The sequence below is a fragment of the Sminthopsis crassicaudata genome, chromosome 4, assembly GCF_048593235.1.
Source record: "Sminthopsis crassicaudata isolate SCR6 chromosome 4, ASM4859323v1, whole genome shotgun sequence".
Lineage (NCBI taxonomy): Eukaryota > Metazoa > Chordata > Mammalia > Dasyuromorphia > Dasyuridae > Sminthopsis > Sminthopsis crassicaudata.
In genome coordinates, this window is record NC_133620.1 from 151,652,628 (window position 1) to 151,673,663 (window position 21,036).

General features: G+C 34.0%; 1 protein-coding gene across 2 annotated transcripts in view; it reads right to left on the minus strand.

Annotated features, from left to right (window-relative positions):
• The window catches only part of AIG1 (androgen induced 1), a 338,507-nt gene that overhangs the window by 269,851 nt on the left and 47,620 nt on the right, over positions 1 to 21,036 (minus strand). For both annotated transcript variants that reach the window (XM_074309655.1, XM_074309657.1), the window contains exon 2: positions 380 to 535. In XM_074309655.1, the coding sequence (XP_074165756.1) occupies positions 380 to 535 (156 nt within the window). The remainder of the gene's footprint in view (positions 1 to 379; positions 536 to 21,036) is intronic.

Here is a 21,036-nt window from a genome sequence, read left to right on the forward strand (position 1 = left end):
GGGTGATGTGGTCTTTGTGTATTGATAATAGGGGCTTTTCATACTTGTCAAGGTAATTAAATTAGGAAGGGACCCTACCTGAAAAGAGAGAGTTCAGCCCTGGTTGTTAAGTACTATTGCCTAAAATGATATTAACCGATGACATAGTTTGGTGAATAAAATAGCAGATGAGAGGTGAGTCTTAATAGCCTTAAGAATATCTAGAATTGCCCAAGATCAAAGAATCAAAAATTTAGAGTTTTAACTGATAGCAAAATCTCTCATTATGAGACAATCATGGATCCCTTTTGATCAAAAAATCTCAATATTTCTAAGAGGTCTGAAAATAAGATACAAATCACCTTCCAAGGTTAAATTAAATCCTTATCATCACACTTACTACACCAACAGGAAATGCCAAGACTGCCAATATCCAGTCACGGAGAGAGATAAGCTTCTTTAACTGTCTTTCTTGTTCTTGGTTATTGTTCCCTCTGGTCAGGAGACTGGAAAGATCAGTCAGTACACAAATTCCAAAAAAGACAGCCTGGATAACCTACAAGAAAAGAACATCTCATGTCAACAATAATATGACATCCAAAAAGAATGATGCAATAGGACAACAAATTATTATTAAAGATTGATTTTTTTATATCCAATGGATTGATTAAAACAACAAATGAAGAACTTTAAAGAACAAAAAAAGTCCACTTAAATATTAATCTCCTCAATAGAAAATAACAGGCAAAGCAGCTTTCCCACCTGATTTTTTCAGCTAAATGGAAGTTCAATTATAAAAAGTCATCCTATATGCTTTGAAATCTACCATCCCATTTGCTCTGGTAGACAAAGATACAAGCTGCTGCAGTAGGCTGACTGAGGTTGGAACCAGATTCAACTTCACTTATCTTCCTTCCTTCCCTTCTTTTAAAAGTATTTTCATTTTTAATTCAATTTTTTTTTACTTTAACAAACACCAAATAAATTAAGCATTTCCATATACAATATGAAACAGAAGCATTGTACATGAAATTGCAGATACATAACAGGGATTATGCATAACTTTATTAATTCAACAGGTAACTTTCAAAGCTATCCTGATTATCTACATTTCTTTCTGGATTTCTCACTTAAGGAACAGGATTGAGGACAGAGTACTCCTCTCCCTAAAACTTAAGTCTCTTCCCCCAAGTATGAAAAATGGAAAAAAAAATCCTTGTAATAAATATGCACTTTCAATTCTTTCACTGGCCATATCCACAAATATATGTTTTATTCTGCATCTTGAATTCATCACCATTCTATCAAGAGATAGGTACCAAGTTTCATTACTGTTCTTCTGGAATTGTAATAATCATTGCATTGTTAATGTTCTTAAAGTTTTTCAACATTATTTGCCTTTAAATTTTGTTATTGTATAAATTTTTCTCCTGGTTCTGTTCACTTAATTCTACATATTATACAATTCTTTCTAAGTTTCCCTAAAATTATCCCTTTCATTTCTTAGCAATCAATAATATTCTTATTAATGTATTTTAAATTGTTCATACATTCCTCAATTTATAGGCACCTCTCCTTATTTTCCGGTTTTTTGCCACTGCAAATTAGATTTATAACTAAAAGGAGACATGGCAGTATAGAAAATCAGAAACAAAGTTAAAGAACTTACATTTTGCAAATAAAAAGGATTAGTTAATTTACAGCTTTGTATCATTTAAAGAAAAATTCATCTTTAAAATATGGGTTACAATTTTGAAAGCCTAAGAAGTAATAGGAAAAAAAAAATGAAGAATTTGAATGGAAAACAATAGAGAAATCAGAGTGAAGTACAGACTTAACACATATCATCAGTATGCACAACCTGGGTCCATTCTTTAGCTAACAAATATCTAAGAAGTGAAGAAAAACAACTGAAGATGGTTCAAGGGATAAACAAATACTTATATAAAACAGAGAAGAGAAAAATTTATGGTAAATGTAGAAAACCTTTTCTAAAATTGAAAGCAGGTTGAGAGCTGATTCCTTAAAAGTGGTACTGGAGGGCAGCCAGGTGGTGCAGTGGATAGAGCACCAGCCCTGAAGTCAGGATGATCTGAGCTCAAATCTGGTCTCAGACACTTAACACTTCCTGGATGTGTGACCTTGGGCAAGTCACTTGACCCTAATTGCCTGAGCAAAAAAAAAAAAGGGGTGCTGGGAGGTCTAGTGTTCAAAGAGGGAGAAGGAAAAAGCATTTATATAGCATCTACAATGTACAAGGCACTGTGTTATTTGACAATCTAATTTAATTCTCAAAAAAAAAATAACTATTGGTAGGTGCTATTACAAACCTCATTTTACAATTCAGAAAACTGATGCAGACAGAGGTTAAGTGACTTGTGTAATGTTACACAACTAGTAAGTGTTTGAGATCACATTTGAGCTCAAGTATTCTTAACAAGAATCTATCAACTGCCTCATCTAGTTGTTTCAAATACAGAGAAAGAGAAATAGGCAAAATACTGAAAACTATCTATTCAGGAGAATTTTTATATTGACAACATGCAGATTAAATAACCTTGTAGGCCTTTCCAGGTTCTCAGCTTTCATGAGGCAAAATCCTATTCAAAGCCTTAGATAACCTCCATACTATATTATGAAAAAACTCCAAATCATAGCCTCCCTATCAATCATAAATTGACCTGCTTGTATCAGCTATGGTTTGTTTGGATTTGGGCTTGCTTTTTTTTTTTTTTTTTTTTTTTTTGACAACCTCATGCAGAAATAAATTCAGTAACACTATAATGCAATGATTTACCATATTTAAGAAATCCCTAAAGGAGCTAAAAGCACAGAGGATTCTATGAGTTGAAGTAAACTTATTGTAATAGAGCCCAGCAAATGATAATGCAAGCTACAAAAAATATAAAAAAGGGAGAAAAATACATTGCCTTGGCTTGAAATCATACCTTTTCCAGAGCCAGAGTTTGATACAGGAGAATTTTCCTGGCTCCTTTTACTTGGAAATAAATCACTGATGATAAACTTGTATAAGATACAATTCTCTTTTGCCCCCAAACACAATAGAAAATCCTTTAAAAACAAATCTTGGGTAGAGGTTGGGAAAAGAGGAGGTTGGGAAATAGGAGAAAAAAGGTCATTCCTTTTAGTAAATTACATGAGTTTTTATATAGGTGTCCCACAGAATAACACAAGAAAGGGCAAAAAAGAACTTCAAGGTTACCTAGCTCCACCTTTTAATTTCAGTACAAGTACAAACTCTATATTATTCAAAGTACATAATCTACTATTGAAAATCCCCAATAAAAGAGATTTTGCAATCCCCCTGAGTCAAATAATACAGCTTAACTCAACTGGTCATTTCTTGCACTTTAAAAAACTTCCTCTATTGCAGATTGATTTTAAAGGTCCTTTATGCCTTCTTCAATTATCAAAGAATTGGAGAAGTAGAACTTAAGGTTACTATCTTTTGGGATGGCTTCAACTAATTCAGGTACCTACAGTGAGACAGTTGAAGGGATGGCAACACTCACTTTTTCATAACTAATAATTTTACTGATCATGAGAATGGTTTCACATGTCCAAAAAGAAGGATTTTTCTAGACCACTAGTTTCTGAAACTAGTGGGATGATTCCAAGAAATTTCTAAGTAAATCCTAAGCATAATTATAGCAAGTACAGTACTTCAATTAATAGATGATACTCATAATAAAAGATAGTCTTTATGGAAGTGGCCTCTATGTTCTTTCACTTCCTTCTCTTCCTTTCTATCTCAATTTTAAGGCTCTGTTGAAAAGTAGTTTGGAGTTTGTAGAATCTATAAGAAAAGTGAGTATTTTTTTTAAATAAGAGAGACACTATGCAGAACATGACGTATAATAAGAATATTTGGATGGTGGTCACAAGTAGAAAAAGTGTGAGGATCCCTTATCTAGAGGCATTCTCTTCAGGGTAATATTTACTAAGAAGTTAAACTACTGCCAGTTTCCCTTTTATTTATCTTTTGAAATTTGTTTAATAAAAGCCATTAAGTCATAGACCACAAGTGAAAGGAATAAGGATAGAATACATAGAAGGAATTCCTAGGATATGAATTTATTTCTCTGAATGCAGAGAAAGTGAGTGGCAAGTAGGCAGTCTGGGAAAAATCTACTTCCATCATGCTCAGAAGAATGTTTTTAAAAGTATAAAACAAAATCTATATGATTATATAAACTAAAGATTAATGAAAATAAAGATATATCTAAATTCAGAGATACCCTGAAACTCTTCCACAAATCTTAGGTTAAATCAACTAGGGTATATTAGTCTCCCTTACAGATTATGATTTTCTAGACTTATAAATTAATATAAAAGATAGCCTTAGCTTCCTCAAACACAGATATTATATATTCTATTTGAGGCTACATCAGGGAAGGTTTTCCAAGTTTTATATTTATTTTTAGGGGTAATAAAGACTTATCTCATTTTCCTATCACTTTCATTTCTAAATGCACCCTCTACCCTTCCTACCCTCATAACAAAGATAAAAAAACAGAAAAGCAATTAAGCAAAGCTAATAAATACATATCAATTGTGTGTGGTTCTATTGATCAATCAAGAAGTATTTGGAACATCTAAGTGACACAGAGGATAGAATACTAGGTCTAGAATCAGAAAGATCTGAATTCAAATCTTCTAAAAAAGTTTATATATACATATATAATATATATATATACATACACATACATACATACATATGGATTATATATATGTGTGTGTGTGTGTCTGTGTGTGTGTCTGTGTGTACACTTAGTAGTTGTGTTATACTATGCAAATCACTTACTTTTTTGCCTGTTTTCCTCATTTGAAAAATGAACTACAGAAGGAAATGGTAAACCATTCCTGATATCTTTGGCAAGAAAATCCAAATGGGGTCACAAAGAGTCATATATGACTAAAAATGACACAACATAACAAAACTTTGCTAATAAATTGATCATGTTCAAAACTTTCTTGCCTCAGTTTCTCTTATTTACAGATTTCAATGGCATACTTGATACTAGAAGAAACAGAAAACAATTGAAGTTATTACTACAAAAAGTACAGCGATGAATTATTTCCAAGTTATATTTCACACACACACACACACACACACACACACACACACACACACACACAAACAAAAAAACCAAAAACCTTGTCTTTCTTTAAAATCACTTGTGTTCCATTTTCAAGAGAAGTCTGCTTGTGGTTTCCCTGATGTTTTTCTTTTTCTGTTTCTACAGAGTCAATATTTCTTGAGAGGCAGTAAAGAATCTTCAACCTAGAGTCTGAAGATTTAGTTTCTTAATGCTTCAGACCTTTACTAGCTATGTGATCATGGGAAAGTCATTGAATTTGTCAGAACCTTAGTTTTCTATTCTGTGAAAAGAGCATAAATATTATTTGTACTACCTATTCAACAGGGTTGCTATAAGGAAAGCAAATTGCAAACCTTAAAGCTCTGTGTAAATGTGAATTCTTATTTTCCACTTGTGAAATGTGTTAATCTTTTCTAAATAATAAGTTGCATTTATCCTTAATGAATATCACCCTATATGGTATAAATAATTATTTAATTTTTATATGTTTAAAGACATTGACCTGTATTCAGATACACAATGAAAGAAGAATAAGAGTTATATGCTATGCCCCTTCATTCTTTTTAATTCTTTGTACTAAAGGGTAGATTTTTAGTTGGGAAAGGGATATACCAGAAATGGGAGAAGACATAAAAACTAAAGACAATAGCAATTTTTTAAAAATTAGGATTTGCTTTGCAGAAGGCTGAGAAGTAAACGTGATGAAGCCTAATATGTGTGAAGACAATAGAAGGTATTGAGGTCTACTGTTATCCATGGTAGTGGAAATGTCAAGAAAGATGAAGGTAAGAATGGAAAAATGAGCTTTTATTCTATAGAAAGATGATAGTTCAAAATAGATAATGCAATCTTACTTTCTTTTAATAATTCCAGTGCTTTGTGAGTTCATCTATATAGTACCCTTCCATATGTACTCTTAAAATAGTATTTAAGTAAGGGGTTCTTCACCTAGAATCCATAAACTTATTTTTTAAAATATTCTAATAATTTTATTTCAATGTAATTCTTAGTAGCTCTCATTTTATTTCATGAATTACAAATGTTATTCTAAGGAGGAATTCATAAGCTTTATCAGAAAATGAAAGGAGTTCATGACACAAAAAAAGTAAGTTTAGGAACCAAACTAGGGTCTGGATAAATTTATATGATACTTCCATGCATTCTACACTAGTAAGACTTCATATGAAATACTGTGTTTGATAAGGAGGGCTACACTGTGATATTAACAAACTTTGAAGTATTCAACACAACCTGTCCAGGATGATGAGGGATTTAAGATGCATGTCATGAGAAACAGCTGAAGAAACTGGAAATTATTAGTCTAAAAATGACTTTCAAATGTCATGACAACTATTTCATTTGCTAATGATCTTTACAATGCTCAAAAAACTTTTGGGATACTTTTTGTGTATATGAATGTGTTTAGCTATCTATATACATGCTAATTTTATATATGTACATATGCATATATATGCATGTGTTTCATCCTACATGGTAATGCATGTGTGTATGTATATATATATATACATGCATACACACATGTGTATACACATATGTATAGTCAATCCTTAACATTCATGCATTTAATTTTCTTGACTTCAGCATTCATACGATTTTACAAGTAACCTCACTTTCATTTTCATATGGACAACATTATATTTCTGCAACTATGCACAATAGAGAAAAAAGTGAGAAGCTCAGTTGTTACAGTCAGGGGCAGATCTCAAGAGCAGAGTATAAGAGGCACTCGGAGGCTTATTCTGCCTGAGCCTAATAAACTGGGCATAAAGGTATTGAATAGGCCTCATTAATGAGGAAAAGCCTCCTCGCTTTTGCTGATCATGCTCAAACTCATGCACTCTCAGTCATGTGACCAGGGGACTATAAAAGGAGGTTGCAGAAGGTGGGCAAGAGAACTCAAGGAAAGTCCAAAGGAACTCAAGGAGAACTCCAGAAAGAAGGCTAGAAGGAACGTTAGAGAACACTATGTAAAGAGTTAGAATAAAAACCTGTTGCTGCATATTTGAGTGACTTGGATGTTCTGTGGGGGAACCTCTAAAGAGGTAGGTCTCTGATTGGGATAATTGGAGCCGGAGACCTCTGAAGACCTGGAGAAGGTAGGAAACCAGTTGACCCCTGCTGAGGTAGCAGCTGGAAGTTAACGCTTAGTGTGCAAGTTTGTATCTGAAAAAGCCACTCCAGAAAAAAAGCCACTGAGAAGCCACTCCAGAAAATGCTAAAGTAACTTCTTAATTTTGCATTGAGGGAATTGAAAAAAAAAACAAAAAAAAAACAAGGAAGGGTAGTTAAGATTGTGAGTAAGTGAAATGGTGGTCACTGTCATCCTCTCACAAGTGGTCCATTAAGGAGCTAGAATTCTGAGCTGTAGATTGGGGAATTGCAGACTCAAAATCAGGCATATACTTTTCTTCAGAGAACAATTCAACCCCTAAATGAAAAGGAAGATTAGAAATGTCAGAGTCATCCCTTTCCCTCTCTCTTTTTATCTCAGGATTTTTCTGACACTGACATCCCTATTTCTCCTCATGCCTCTTCTCTGCATTTTATGGGTTATATTTCAGTCATTCTGTTAGCAAAAGTTTTGTTATAAATAATCTTATGCAGAAAAGTATATTTTCAGCACTCTCTAATGTAAGGTTACAGTAACCTATTTCCTATAGGTTTAATTATCAAAATTCATATATTTTTTTTTTACTTTCATCTGTTTCCTAGGAATGTTACTTCCACAAAAGTTGAGGATTGACCATAAATTTTGTTATCGTTCCGATATTTTAATCGCAACTATGTGACCCCATTTAGGGTTTTCTTGGCAAGGCACTACAGTGGTTTGCCATTTACTTCTGCAGCTCATTTTAAAGACAAAAAATTGAAACAGAGTAAGTGACTTACTCAGGGTCACACAACTATATGAGTCTGAGGCCAGATTTGAAGTCAGAAAGAGGAGGCTTCTTGATTTCAGGCTCAACACTAAATCCACTGTGCACCTAGCTACATGCGAGAGAGGTCTGTGTGTGTGTGTGTTTATATGTTTATTCATACATGCATATACACATATGCGTATATGTTACTTAATCTTCTCTGAGCTGAACATAATTTTATAAAATATTTTGTGTTACAAAGTATTTTACAAATATTACTTATTTGATTCCAACAACCTTGTGAGATAGCACAAATATTATTATCTCTAAGCAAACTGAATGCAGTTCAGAAAAGTTAAGTGACTTGATCATGGTCTTCCAACCTGTGTCAAAGACAATCTTTGGATCAAGCTTTCTCCTAACTTGAATTTAAATGTTCATTTTACTATAAAATCCTTTCTCCGAAAAGCCCCAATTCTTCAACAGTTTCTCATGTGATCTGATGTTGCTATATATAGCACAACTTGTCAAGGTTCCTTTTAAAATGTGGTGTCAAGAAATTGGAAATTGAATGGGATGTCCATCAATTGGGACAAAGCTGAGTAAGATATGGAATATGAATGGAATATTATTATCCTATGAGAAATGATGAGCTGGCTGATTTCAGAAAAGACTTACATGAACTGATGCTGAGTGAAGTGAGCAAAACCAGGAGAACACTGTACACAGCAACAGCAAGACTATGGGATGAACAACTATGATAGACTTAACTCTTCCCAGAAATCCAGTGATCCAAGATAATTCCAATAAATTTGGGATGGAAAATACCATCTATATCAAACTATGGAGACTAATGTAGATTGAAGCATACTCTTTTCACCTTTTTTTTTTTTTTTTTTTTTTTTTGGTTTGCTTTTTCTTTCTTATGTTTTGTTTTGTTTTTTCCCCTTTTGTTCTGATTTTTCTTTTGCAACATGGCAAATGTGGAAATGTTTAAAATTATTGTATTTGTATAACCTATATCAGATAGCTTGCTGTTTTGGGAAGGGGAGAGACAAGAGATGGAAGAAGGGAAAAAATTGGAACTCTTCCAAAAATGAATGTTGAGAACCATCTTTACATGTAAATGGAAACATAAAATACTATTTAGAAAAAAATAAAATAAAATGTGGTGCTTAGAACTAAAGTGAAGTGATATGAGCAAGATATCATACAATGAATCTTGTAGTAAGCATACTCTTATAAAACAATGCAAGATTACATAAATATTTGCCAATTATATCACACCATTAGTTCATTTGAGGTTTCATATGATCTAAAATAATTAATACTTTTTTTGCTCTATTTCCATATTTACTTGATCATGTATTCATACTGTTGTTTTTATTTTTATCAGAATGGAGATTATATTTCATCTTAGTTGAGGAGTGGGATGCTAAATTGGATTGATAGAATTATACAGGAAAAGGAACTGCAGTTATTATCTTCATCAGTGGATTAAGTGTGCACAACAAGTGAAAGGACAGAGCTGCTAACATGTGTCATCTTGATAAGATTCAATAGATTATTCCTGCTGCTGGATCCTGATAATAATCCACTGTTTCAACTACCTATCCCACTTTTGTCATTTACAAACTTCTTATTTATTCCTTATTTCATTCGAGTCACTCATAGAAATGCTAAAAGGTTGGAGAGAGGAAAGGCATAAAGATCTATAATAGTACTTCATGAAAAATTTTTAAATAAGGTCTAGGCATTTCCAGCTTTTGATATATTTTCATTTAACTACCAGTTCTTGGAAATCATGTTACTTTATGTTGTTAATTAGTACTCTGTGTAGTACTCTTAGATTTGACACATCCATTTTTTTCAATTTCTTGTCATAGAATGTAAGCTCTTTGAGGGAAGAGACTGTCCCATTTTTTCAAATCTTGGTATCCTCAGTACTTCGTACATACAACCATTTTAATTATTGTTTGATACAGAGAAAAATCTCATGGTTTCCACTTGCATAATGCCCAAGTGGTTAAATGAACCTGTTTTTGACACTCTGGAGTAATTCAGCTCAAAGAATATTTAGGTCTGTTTAGGAAAATAAACTATGTATAATAAAAACCACATGAATGGTTTTTACTATATTTATTATATTTATAAAAACCAATATATGACCAAATAAAAGGCTTTTGACAAAATTTGAAGTCTATTTCTATTAAAAACACTAGAACTCATAGGAATAAATGGACATTTTCTTAACATAATAAATAATATCTAAATCCAAGAGCAAGCATATGGAATGAAAAAATAATTAGTTCTACCAACAAGATCTGGATGAAAACGAGGGTACAAAATATTACTATTTTTACTTAACACATTAAAAATCATTTTATTTAACATATTTTAAATGATACAACTCTAAGAAATAGGAAAATAAATTGAGGGAATAAGCATAAACCAAAAAAGAAACAAAACTATTTATATTTTTAACCAGTAATATGATATCATGCTTAGAAACATCCTGGAATTGACTACAAATTTAATTGAAACCAACTTCATTAAAGTTGTAGAACAGAAAAAAAAAATTCACATCAATCATCAGAATTACTACAAATTTAAAACAACAATAACAATCCAATATACTACTGTTTATATTCATCTATCTTAATGTGCTTGAAAATCTAAATACCATGTTTTCTATAGAGAAATCCCAGAAATTAGACTGTGACATACATTTCAGTATATCCCAAATCACAGATTTAAGTAGTTTTCACGAGCTTCAAAGTGATTACATCCAAATTTTTACCCAAATACTTGAAAGTACATTTTGAAAAGTTATGTCACTCCAACACATCAAAAAACTGGTCATCCACATTTTTGCTTGAAGACGAGGAAGGAGGGAAGAACCTGCTTTGCCCAAAAACTCTTAGCTAGCTGTAATTGTTAGGAAGTTTCCCTAAATCGGCTTCTTTGCAACTTCTACTCCCATTGTTCTTAGTTCTGTCCTCTGATGCCAAGTTAGTCTTCCCCAAGAACCAACTTTTTATTGGTCCAGGAGCTTTATAAGCACTACAGTTATCTCCCTATTTGATAAATTGATCAATTTATCAAAATTAAAAATGAACTAGTAGACAAATAAGTTCAGGTTCTTGGAGACTAATTGTCATCACTCTCATATCAGGAAAAGGGATATTTTCCAAAACTCCTTTTATACAAGTGCTCTAAACATTTAGCAGCATTACACACAATGCCTGGCATTTGTAAGTGCTTAATAAATGTTTAGTGACTAACTCAAAGGTCTGCCTTCAATTCTTTGAAATCAAAGTGAAGGGGCAGCTAGGTGGTGAAGGGGCAGCTAGGTGGTGCAGTGGTTAGAGCACCAGTCCTGAATTCAGAGGACCCGAGTTCAAATCTGGTATCAGACACTTAACAGTTCCTGGCTGTGTGACCCTGGGCAAGTCACCTAACCCCAGCCTTTAAAAAAAAAAAAAAGAAATCAAAGTGAAAGATTAGATGAAAGGTTGAAAAAAATTTCTTGATATAGTTAAAAAGGGAGACAGATAAATACATAAAAAGATTAAAGGAAAAGCAGGTAGATAAGCTGACTTTGTATCGTAGTTGTATGAGGAAGAAGGAAAAAAGAAGAAGGAAGATGAAGACAGAAGAAGGAAGACGAAAAAGGAAGGAAAAGGAGGAGAAGGAGGAGGAAAAGGAGAAGAAGAAGCAGCAGCTGGTCTTCACATATAACAGGCCTTGAATACATTACTTGGGACACTTTTCTGACAGAGGCAGCATGATATAACAATGAATGAAAAGCATGGGGTACTGGATAAAACATTGAACATTGACATTGGTAAAGACCTGATTTCAAATCCCATCTCAGTTTTTTATTACTTGTATGACATAGAGCAAGTCACCAAAATGCTGGGCCTGACTATACTCATCTATAAAATGAAGTTAAGAGTTAATGACTTTTAATGTCCCTTGTAGCTCAATCTTTGATGTGAAATTGGATACTTCTTACTTGGGTAAACCATAAGTATGACATTTGATGAACTTTAAACTATTAATATAAATGTCTATTATCACTGTTACAAAAACAATGTAATATATATGCATATACATACACACATGTATGTTTATACATATGTATATGTGTACGTATGTGTGTGTGTACATGTGTGGGTGTGTGTGATACTATTAGGCCAGTTTCAATTTGTACTGCTGTCATCAAAGTTTAGTTTGAGATAGATATGAAAAAGAGAGTCATTGCCTGTTTTCTTTAGTGCATTTATATATAGCTGTCACAGCTACTCAGAGTGGCAACTAAATTAATTGAAAAAAATATGAAGAAATATCCAAGCAGGGGTCCTGCATCTCTACTGGGATGTTAACTTTAAACACAACTCCGCCTCAGTTTGTTTAGCAGAGATGGAATTTCCAGCCACGAGCTCAGCTTGATAGACATATATACCATCTGTCTCTGAACTGAAATCTCTTACTATGTATCACATGGAAAGATGAAATGGTCCAACGTACTGAATTTCTCACAGAATTATAAATAAGCATTGACTAGATTAATGTGAATTGAAAAACTACATTATCTGAGGATTATTTTCATTTTCTTTTAAGATTTCTTCTCTCATTATATTATGCCTTCTAATTTCACTTCAAATGTTCATATGGGACAATTTGTGCCTGATTTATAGTAGAGCATTCCTCATATAGATCTGAGCAGCCACAGTCAGATACAATGTTTCTTTGATTCCCAATATAGCAATGTCATTTTGTTCCTCTTTGAGAATGAAGGAGAACAAAAACTCTTTCCAATTGCTCTCTCCTGTTGCCATCTACCACCATCACTACCACCATCACCACTACCACAACATTCTCTTCCACTAAGAAATTAGACTCCATTTACAGTATAGTTTGAAACTAAAGATTCACTTACCCAATATGGAAGCAATGAAGTGCCATCCACATTGTTATCAACAATGCTTTAAGTTCATTTTGTTTTTTAACATTTTCTATTTTTCTAAAATTCAAGAAATTACTACAACTTCCTATATCCTAATTACAAAGGAATGTCATTTCATTATAAGTTTATTTGCTACTAAGCAAATGTGTAACATGGTTCATTGGATTAAGATACTAGAGTTTTCTTTATTAAAAATTATGTCAACGCTATGTTCTGTCTTATTAGATTATGTCATTGTTTTTATTAGTTCTGCATCAGTATCTATTTTTCTTTTGGAAAAATCAAGAAATGCCCTAAAAAGGAAAAAGTAGAAAATTAGAAAACAGATTGGTCAAAACTAAGTACACATCAACAACTTCTACCATACACCAAAACAAGGTCAAAATGGGTATATGGTTTAGACATAAAGGGTGATATTATAAGCAAATTAGAGGAACATGAAATAGTTTAACTGTCAGATCTATGGATAAGGGAAGAATTTAGGACCAAACAAGATAAAGAGAGCATAATGAGATATAAAATGCATAACTTGGATCACATTAAATTTTAAAAGTTTTAAGCAAACCAAATCAATGCAACTAAGATCAGAAGGAAAGCAGTAAACTGAGGGAAAATTTTTACAAGTATCTCTAATGAAGGCCTCATTTCTCATATATAGAGAGAGAACTGAATCAAATTCATAAGAATACAAATCATTTTCCAATTGATAATTGGTCAAAGGATATGAATTGGCATTTTTCATATGAAGAAATTAGAGCAATTTATAGTCATATGGAAAAATGCTCTAAATCACGGTAAATTCAAATTAAAATAGCTCTGAGGTATCAACTTATACCTACAAGATTGGTAAATATGGCAAAAAAAGAAAAATTATAAATATTGGAAGGGATGTGAGAAAATGGGGACACTAATGCACTGCTGATGGAGTTGTGAACTGACCCAATTATTCTGGAGAGCCCAATGGGCTATAAAACAATGCATATCCATTGATCCAGTATAGTCCAAGTATTATATTGGTATTCACTAAATGTTAAAGAACCTAGAGGAGGGTTTTTAAACTGTTTTTGTGTCATGGACCACTTCAAAGCTGAAATACAATTATCAAAATATTTTTAAAACTAAGTTGTCTAACCTGAAGTTAAAAACATTTTGCATACAGGAAATCTTCCTATGTATGGGTAGATCCTGCATAGATGATTTATGCAAGGATATGGACAAGAATTACTTAGGATAAGAAGAGATCCCAATCTGAATCAATTGAGGGAATATTTATATCAATAACATTAACTGACCTCCCAACTAAAATCCCATCTTTTATGGAACTCTTCTTATTTCTAACTGTATTCCTGTGTTAATTATTTACTATTTATCCTGTATAGCTTGCTTCAAATACATTTGTTTGCTTGGTGAGATTGGAAACTAGTTGAGGACAAGGACTGCTTTTTGCCTCTTTTGGTATACCCAGTGCTTAGCACAGTATCTAATGTTGATTAAAGTATTGAAGTTTTTATCAACCAAAGAAAATGCTCAACAGAATGTGAAGAATAGGACAAAAATGGCTACCAAAAAATCGAAACCCACTATAAGTGATAAGATGAGGAAGCTTTTATAATTCTACTTGTTAGGTCTTCTTTGCTCCTTATTTCTAACATATCTCCACATGTCATAGTCCTCTATGGAATCACAATAAGCAAATATGGATATTTCAAAAAATGAACCAATTATATGAGATATGTGTATTTATTTTGCTTTATTAAGTTTATTTGTCATAAATGATGGTCTGTTTTTTCAATTGGAAAAAAGTGCAGGGAAAGTTAGAATGATGTCAAAATAAGAAAGAAAAGAAGTTCACTGAACTATTTCAAAAACACACAAAGAACAGAATGTGATCCAGAGGGAGATGCAGATTTAAAATTAAGATGGTAAATTTGTTTTAAAAATTGGTCTGTTAAAGAGATTCACAGTTTATTTTTTCTACAGTATTTATATATGGAGATGTTCATATGAATTGGTATTTATTGAGTACAGAATAACAAAAATTAAAAATAATTTTTAAATTAACCCTTTCCATTTAAAAAAAAAATTAAGAGACTTAAGAGATAAGAACACTTGTCCCAAGGTACTTGTAGCAAGACACTTGAAAAAGTCCTATGTGGTGGCAGTTAGTTGGCACAGTGGATAGAGCTCCAACTCTGAAGTCAGGAAGACCTGAGTTCAAATCTGATCTCAGACACTTAACACTTCCTAGCTGTGTGACCCTGGGCAAGTCACTTAACTCCCAATTGCCTCACCCCCCCCCCCAAAAAAAAAGTCCTATGTCACTTTTAATGAACAGGTAAAGAAATATGGATTGGAATAAGTGGATTCAGAACTAGAAATGATTAGTGAAATTATGTTAACCTGAAGCAAAGGCTGTTATTAGAATATTAAATGTCTATCTCCCTTAGCCCTACATCTATCACTGAATTAGATGAAGTACATATTCAGCATGGTTACCAGACTTTCAGATAACAAAGACTGAGAAAGTAAATGACATAATTGAGGGATAAAAAAAATCTTGCCTAGGTAAGAGAAGCTGAGTCATATCTAATAAGATGTGATTTAATAGAGTTAAATGTAAAATTCTGCCTTTGGATTTTAAAAGCCAATTGCATAATTGGAGCAGGGGGAGTTACGGATGAGGTAGCAGTACATTAATCAATCAACAAATATTAATCTACCATATGTCAAGTATTGATCTAGGTAGCTGTGATATAAGAACAAAGAATTAGGATACGTTTCTATTCTTAAATAAGATGTATCTTGCCATTCCTCTTTAGCTTTAACTAATGACTTTTGTAATCGTGCCACAGGGGGTGGACAAAGCTGCTTCAGGGGTGGTGCTGATTGTGTCAATGCCCCACTGTCCAAAATGCAACAGAGGCTTCCATTGGGCATCAAAATGTAGAAAGACTCAGGAAAATGGGAAGCAAGGCCCAGGTCCAGGGCCCCAGGCAAAAAACACTTGGAGCATGATGGCAGCCAATGTTACACCCAGAGAGTCTCTAGAAGTTTCAGTCTCCCAGAACCAGTTTCCTCTACAATGCAGGACACAAGAAAGCCACCACAAAGCTGATCAAAGATAGAATGTCTGTGGCTGACTTTGTCCTTAAATACCCTATTACCATCCTGCAACTGTCTCATCATGTCTTAGTGTGGCTCCTGCATGCCAACATATGGCGCCTGAACATGGGGCATATAAAAAGAAGTAGCAGCATTTGAAAGCTGTTCGTGAAAAGGATCCTTCCAGAGTTCCTTCAGTAAACCGTGGGGAAGGAAAGGAAGAAAAGCCCTAGTAAGACTTTTTTAGTTGGAGTTATTAAATGGGCCAACACATCAAAGGGCTGAGCCAGGAGACTGATGAGAGATTTAAATGCCTGTTCTGACTATAGTCCTCTTCTCTGTTTGAAAGTTTGTCTCCATGACATCTCACAAGATCAACACCTGCTATGACCATCCAGGGGTGATAGTACTTGCATTCCTCAATGTGCAGTCCATGCTGTAAGGGGAAAATAACAGCAAAAAACAAAAAATGGGGAATTGTTAAAGGACTGGTCAATTCTCCCAGAGCCTCCACAGCTGTGAGTCCTAACATCTGAAGGAGTTTGAGGGCAACTTTTGCTGATACAGGTGTTGTAGACTGGGAATGAGATAAATTGGAGGCAGAGGGAAGAGAAGAGAAGTCAGAGAACAGCAACTGCCTCTCAGTCTCCTTGTACATCCTCTCACAAGATTCTGGGTTGGATTTCCAGCAGCCACTATCAGGTGGCTTTCCTATATTCCAACAACTCCCATATTACAATTCTGAAAACTAACTGATTGGTTCTGTGGGTTAAGGCTAAGTGAGGAATCTAGGATGATACCAAGTTACAAAGTTGGGAGATTCGAAGGATGTTGATGTCTTCAAAAGAAATAAGGATATTTGGAAGAAAGGGAGAATTCAAAGACAAGAAAGATTAGACAATGAGTTCCACTTTGGACATGTTAAGATGACTTTTCATCTGTCTAGTTGGAAATGTACAATTGGTAATTGGCGATATAGATTGAAGCTCAGACAAGAGACTAAGGATGGAGAAAAAGAGAGAGAAATGTTAGATGTGGGAATCATTTGGTTAGAGATTATTATTAAAATCATGCTAATGTATTTGAAGAATATGTGTAGAAGGTGAGAAGGCAAAAGACAAGAAGAACCTTGAAGAAGTTGAGCAGTTTGAGGTGAGTAATGAAGCTGAAAACCATATGACAAGTGATTGAGGAGTATTTCAAAGCATGAGGGTAGACAGCTTTTTTTCTAAGGAGTTTAGTGCAAAAATGAAGGAGAGATATAGGATGATAGCTTTAGAAGATAGTAAAGACTGGTGATAGTTTTGTTTTTTAAAGAACACAGATTAGGGCCTGTTAGAAGACAGTAACAAAGAAATTAGTAGAGAGAGAAGTTGAAAATCTGAAAGAGAAGAAAATGAATGAGCATGGAATCTGATGGAAATGAGAAGGTCCATCTTTTGTCAGAGACTAGGGATAGGAGATGAGATCAGGATGAGGGATAGGACATCAGAAGAGAGAGGATGGGAAAAGAAATGGAAGTCTTGAAGAGGGAGGAGAAAGCTCCTTTGTCCTCTTTATTATGGCAACTTTTTAATAGACTGAAACTTCTCTATCAAATAGTGACCATCAAAGTAAATGTCTTTACATTTGTCCATTTTCCACGCTTATTTAAGCTGTTGAAATTAGAGCTGCAATAATTACACCTGCTAATTTTGTCTTTCTAATATGGTGCTATTTCTAACCATTCTTCTAAATGAGAGACAACAAATTTTGAAATGAATACATTTGTCACTTTCATTTTTAATGACTCCATTTAGTGCTCACTATACATTTTCTTCCAACTCTCTTCTTGAGTTAAGTATTCATAATATATATAAGCATGAATTTCTACAAACATTTGGTCCCTTTAATTTTTTCATCCTGGATCATTTTCTGTCAGGTTTCACTAGCCTCCCAAGAGCCCACTTTTGTACAAAGTCAAGGACTATATTGACAGAATTTTTTTTAAAATAAAGCTCTTCTTTTACTGCTTTTTTTCCCTGTCATTAGGATAAAATCAGATGAAATACACTGTGTCCAAAAAGAAGGGTGAAAAAAAATATCATGAACATTTTATATTTAGTTAAATTATCCCATGGTGCCCGTAGAAAACAGACACAATGTGTTACTGGTCTCTTTCTCCAAGCCCTTCCAGTTTGCTAGAACATGCCAGGGTTTGGGGTATACTAATGACTTTTGGTTACTTCCATGTCATGATTTGCCATCTCAGTAGGAATTAAGACTCAATTACTTAATAATAGATATATTTTAATTACTAATTTACCATCAATCCATTATTAATTATTAATGTTAATGACAACATTTTTAGAGGCCACTTTATTTTACATCATAAAAATATCAATGCCTTCTTTAAAAGGAGAAAATATCCATTTTCAATCAAGTATCAATGTAACTGAATTTGCTGCAGGAATAAAGAATAGAAACAAGAAGTGAATAGTAATATTATAGTACCATCACCGATCCTCTTTAGAGGGATTCCTCCACCCCTTGACCACAAATGTCTGTCTTTCTTTTTTTAATCATGCAAACCACATTCTCCCAGTTTAATGATAAAAGGTACTTTCAGGATTTCCTCTGCCCTTATATTCTGGGCCTCCCTTCCCTGAGTGATAGCTGAACATTCTGTATAAATTTTGCCCCCAGGAGGGGATACAGCTTGTTCAGGATTAGGCTCCTTATTCTGTGGAGAAATCAATGTGCTTAAAATCTACCAGACTCACTTTGTCTCTCTCTCCCCTACTGAGGTTTTACCTTTTTAGATACTGCCAGTTAGTGAATTATCTTGCATTGCCCTTGGGGGGAGGGGTTAGATTGTGCAAATGAATGTGGTTGTCTCTCCCTAAGGGCCATGGCTCAATTTTTCTAAATGTGACACTTAATTGATATGGTTACATGCTACAATACCAAGTTCCCTACAAGAAAACTTCACTGCAGAAAACCTGTGAATAAGGATTAATTACAGTATCAAATCAATGATTTTCAAAACACAAATTTAGACTCCACACGGGTGTGCATAGATATTTGCCTTATATTGACTGCTCTATCTCATTACTGAAAATCAATAAAGTAAAATATAAGTCACTTCTGGCAAGCAATCTACATAGAAAGAGAGATCAAGAAAAATGAGCTTTCAGTCAGAAATAATGCACTTAAATAAGCAGTCTTTGGAAAGGAGGTTGTCTACCAAATTCTTTACAATTCCACATAAGAGTTTTCAATATATAATTAGCATGAAGAACAGTCAAAAGAAGGAATTTGTACTTGCTTCAGAAAGTAATGGATACAATCATGCCATGTTCAATCAACTAAAGTGACAGAGTGCTGTGGGGTCCTTTAAAGAGACTCCATCTTAATCTGCAAATGAGAGACTTTACTTTGGGTATTGTATCATTATGACCAAATCATTATGTAGGCAGGGTTTAGATGAAGAGAAAAAAAAAAAAAATAGTGCACATTTCATGACTTCCTGGACCTATTAGCATTAATGAATACTAATTTGTTCAGAGCACAGGTTACTACTTGTTTTGTGCAACAAATGTTTTGCTGCATACTCTGTACCTAGGAGTTTCATGGATTTAAGCTTGGAAAGGATTTAGAAGATCATCTGGTTTAATTCTTCACTATACAGATGACGAAACTTTGAGGATAGCAAGATTAAATCACTTAGTCAATAATCCTTTAAGTACCTACTATGTGCTGATCATAAGTTTTAAACAGGAGATACAACAAAGAAAAGAAAAAAGACTTCCTATTCTCAAAGATCTCACAGTCTAAATGGACCCTGAACGCTGAAAGGGTGTACTTGAATCTAGGATTGCAGGGTACTTCTAGTTAAGTACCTACTGGGTGGGAGACTGTGGTTCTCCAAGCACATACTTGATGTAATGTAAAGATGTGAGTCAATCTAGTTGAAGTATACTTAGGGTAATGTGAAGTGATCCTCTACAGTTCCCCATGTGTGGTGTGGTGATGTAGTCGTGGTGAGGTATTTAAGGAAGTCCCAGAGACAGAGGGTCTCTCTTTCAGCTGCAACTCTCAGCCACAGAAGACTTCAGGCTCCAGGCTCCAGACTCCAGACTCCATCTTGGACCAGCAGCATGGCGACTCTCCTGCCTCCTTCACTTCTCTACCTAAAGACCAAGGACTTGGGCTGGTCCCTAGGCCTTCCAGAATTAGCCCGGACTTTAGAAGAAGCCATCAATAATAAGTGGATAGAACAGAATTCAAACCTAGATCCTTCAGTTCCAAATTAAGGACTCTTCCACTGGACAATAATGTATTCATTCCAGCATAGGATTCAACAATAGCTCCTTGTTCTGAAAATTTTAACATCTCAAAATCTGATTTTTTTTTAAAGTTACCCCAAGTTTGATGAACATTTTATAGTTTAAAAGTACTTTTGCAAATTTGATCTTAACAGTAAACTTGTAATGGCTCACACTTAGGCAAAACCCCATTGTGATTCAACATTGCTACCTTTTGTTTCTAGCAATCTTGTCCAATCTCTGATTCCAGACCTTGGTTCTAGATTTGGTTTTCCTTTCCTCACTCTCTAAACAATGACTTGTTACTCTGTCTGCCTATCCAATTAATTCCTTGACTTCCTGTTTATGTCTTGCAATGTTCTAATCCCTTGTAAAGGTAAATTTTAAATTGGTGATTTCTAGTATCTAGATGTGACTAGTATTTACATACTCACTCACTCCTGGTATGGATCCTCACAAAATCTACAGACATACAGTGATCCTGGGCTACTTTAATTGACCCCAGGTGTGTCACAGCCAAGGTATGTACTTAGAGGATCACAGATTAAGAAATAGCAGAGTTTAGAGGTCATTTAATCCAAACCATTCATTTTTCAAATATGGAATAGAGACACAGAAATTAACTAAATTGCCCAAATAACGTAAGCAAAAAGAAGAATAGAATTTAAACCCAG